This window comes from Trachypithecus francoisi, unplaced genomic scaffold, assembly GCF_009764315.1.
Source record: "Trachypithecus francoisi isolate TF-2019V2 unplaced genomic scaffold, Tfra_2.0 Lachesis_group12, whole genome shotgun sequence".
In the NCBI taxonomy this organism is placed as follows: domain Eukaryota; kingdom Metazoa; phylum Chordata; class Mammalia; order Primates; family Cercopithecidae; genus Trachypithecus; species Trachypithecus francoisi.
The window spans coordinates 34,992,433-34,994,860 of NW_022681457.1; the positions used below are offsets into that span (position 1 = coordinate 34,992,433).

At 41.9% G+C, this 2,428-nt stretch overlaps 1 protein-coding gene across 1 annotated transcript; it reads left to right on the plus strand.

Moving 5' to 3' along the window:
- Positions 1 to 452: 452 nt before the first annotated feature.
- On the plus strand, positions 453 to 1,251 carry LOC117092099 (60S ribosomal protein L10-like). Its single transcript, XM_033225298.1, has one exon. The coding sequence runs from the start codon at positions 518 to 520 to the stop codon at positions 1,160 to 1,162; it is 645 nt and encodes a 214-aa protein (XP_033081189.1). The 5' UTR covers positions 453 to 517; the 3' UTR covers positions 1,163 to 1,251.
- Positions 1,252 to 2,428: the final 1,177 nt, after the last annotated feature.

Sequence of the window (2,428 nt, forward strand, 5' to 3'; positions counted from 1 at the left end):
TATTGTTTCAAATATTTCTTCTATGTTCTCCTTTACTCCCCTTCTAGTATTCTTATTATGTGTAAATTACTCTAAATTTTCTATTAAAATAGCCTCAGTTTTGCAGATTCATTTCTTAGTTTTGTCCTATTTACTAATATGATCTTCAAAGGTATACTTTATTCCTGTTACAGTGTTTTTGATCTCTAGCATTTCTGTTTGAATCTTTCTTAAGATTTTCATATCTCTACTTATATTTTCTACCTGTTTTTGCATGCTATCTATTTCATCCCTAGAGCCTTTAGCATATTAATTGCAGCTATTTTAAATTCTCAATCTGATGTCAACAATTCTACCATATCTGGTTCTGATGCTTGCTCTGTCTCTTCAAACTGTATTTTTTTTTTTTTCTTGTAGTATGCCTGGCATTTTTTCTTCCTGATAGCTGAATATAATATAATGTGTAAAAGGAACTGCGGCTAATAAATATTTAGCGTCTCTTTCCCTTCGGCGCGCCACTGAAGATCCCGGTGTCGCCATGGGCCGCCGCCCCACCCGTTGTTACCGGTATTGTAAGAACAAGCCGTACCCAAAGTCTCGCTTCTGCCGAGGTGTCCCTGATGCCAACATTCGCATCTTTGACCTGGGGCAGAAGAAGGCAAAAGTGGATGAGTTTCCGCTCTGTGGCCACATGGTGTCAGATGAATATGAGCAGCTGTCCTCAGAAGCCCTGGAGGCTGCCCGAATTTGTGCCAATAAGTACATGGTAAAAAGTTGTGGCAAGGATGGCTTCCATATCCGCCTGTGGCTCCACCCCTTCCACGTCATCCACATCAACAAGATGTTGTCCTGTGCTGGGGCTGACAGGCTCCAAACAGGCATGCGAGGTGCTCTTGGAAAGCCCCAGGGCACTGTGGCCAGGGTTCACATTGGCCAAGTTATCATGTCCATCCGCACCAAGCTGCAGAACAAGGAGCATGTGATGGAGGCCCTGTGCAGGGCCAAGTTCAAGTTTCCTGGCCGCCAGAAGATCCACATCTCAAAGAAGTGGGGCTTCACCAACTTCAATGCTGATGAATTTGGAGACATGGTGGCTGAAAAGCGGCTCATCCCAGATGGCTGTGGGGTCAAGTACATCCCCAATCGTGGTCCTCTGGACAAATGGCAGGCCCTGCACTCATGAGGGCTTCCAATATGCTGCCCCCACTTAATACCAATAAATTCTACTTCCTATCCAAAAAAAAAAAAAAAAAAAAAAAAAAAAAAAAAAAAGGACACATAATTGCCAGATTCCCCAAAGTTGAAATGAAAGAAAAAATCTTAAGGGCACCCAGAGAGAAAGGTCGGGTTACCCACAAAGGGAAGCCCAACAGACTAACAGCAGATCTCTCGGCAGAAACTCTACAAGCCAGAAGAGAGTGGGGGCCAATATTCAACGTTCTTAAAGAAAAAATTTTCAACCCAGAATTTCATATCCAGCCAAACTAAGTTTCATAAGTGAAGGAGAAATACAAACCTTTACAGATAAGCAAATGCTTAGAGATTTTGTCACCACCAGGCCTGCCTTACAAGAGACCCTGAAGGAAGCCCTAAACATGGAAAGGAACAACCGGCACCAGCCATTGCAAAAACATGCCAAAATGTAAAGACCATCGAGGCTAGGAAGAAACTACATCAACTAACGAGCAAAATAACCAGTTAATGTCATAATGACAGGATCAAGTTCACACATAACAATATTAACCTGAAATGTAAATGGACTAAATGCTCCAATTAAAAGACACAGACTGGCAAACTGGATAAACAGTCAAGACCCATCAGTCTGCTGTATTCAGGAGACCCATCTCACATGCAGAGACATACATAGGCTCAAAATAAAGGGATGGAGGAAGATCTACCAAGCAAATGGAGAACAAAAAAAAAGCAGGGCTTGCAATCCTAGTCTCTGATAAAACAGACTTTAAACCATCAAAGATCAAAAGAGACAAAGAAGGCCATTACATAATGGTAAAGGGATCAATTCAACAGGAAGAGCTAACTCTCCTAAATATATATGCACCCAATATGGGAGCACCCAGATTCATAAAGCAAGTCCTTAGAGACCTACAAAGAGACTTAGACTCCCATACAATAATAATGGGAGACTTCAACACTCCACTGTCAACATTAGACAGATCAACGAGACAGAAAGTTAACAAGGATATCCAGGAATTGAACTCATCTCTGCACCAAGCGGACCTCATAGACATCTATAGAACTCTCCACCGCAAATCAACAGAATATACATTCTTCTCAGCACCACATCGCACTTGTTCCAAAATTGACCACATAATTGGAAGTAAAGCACTCCTCAGCAAGTGTCAAAGAACAGAAATTATAACAAACTGTCTCTCAGACCACAGTGCAATCAAACTAGAACTCAGGACTAAGAAACTCAATCCAAACCGCT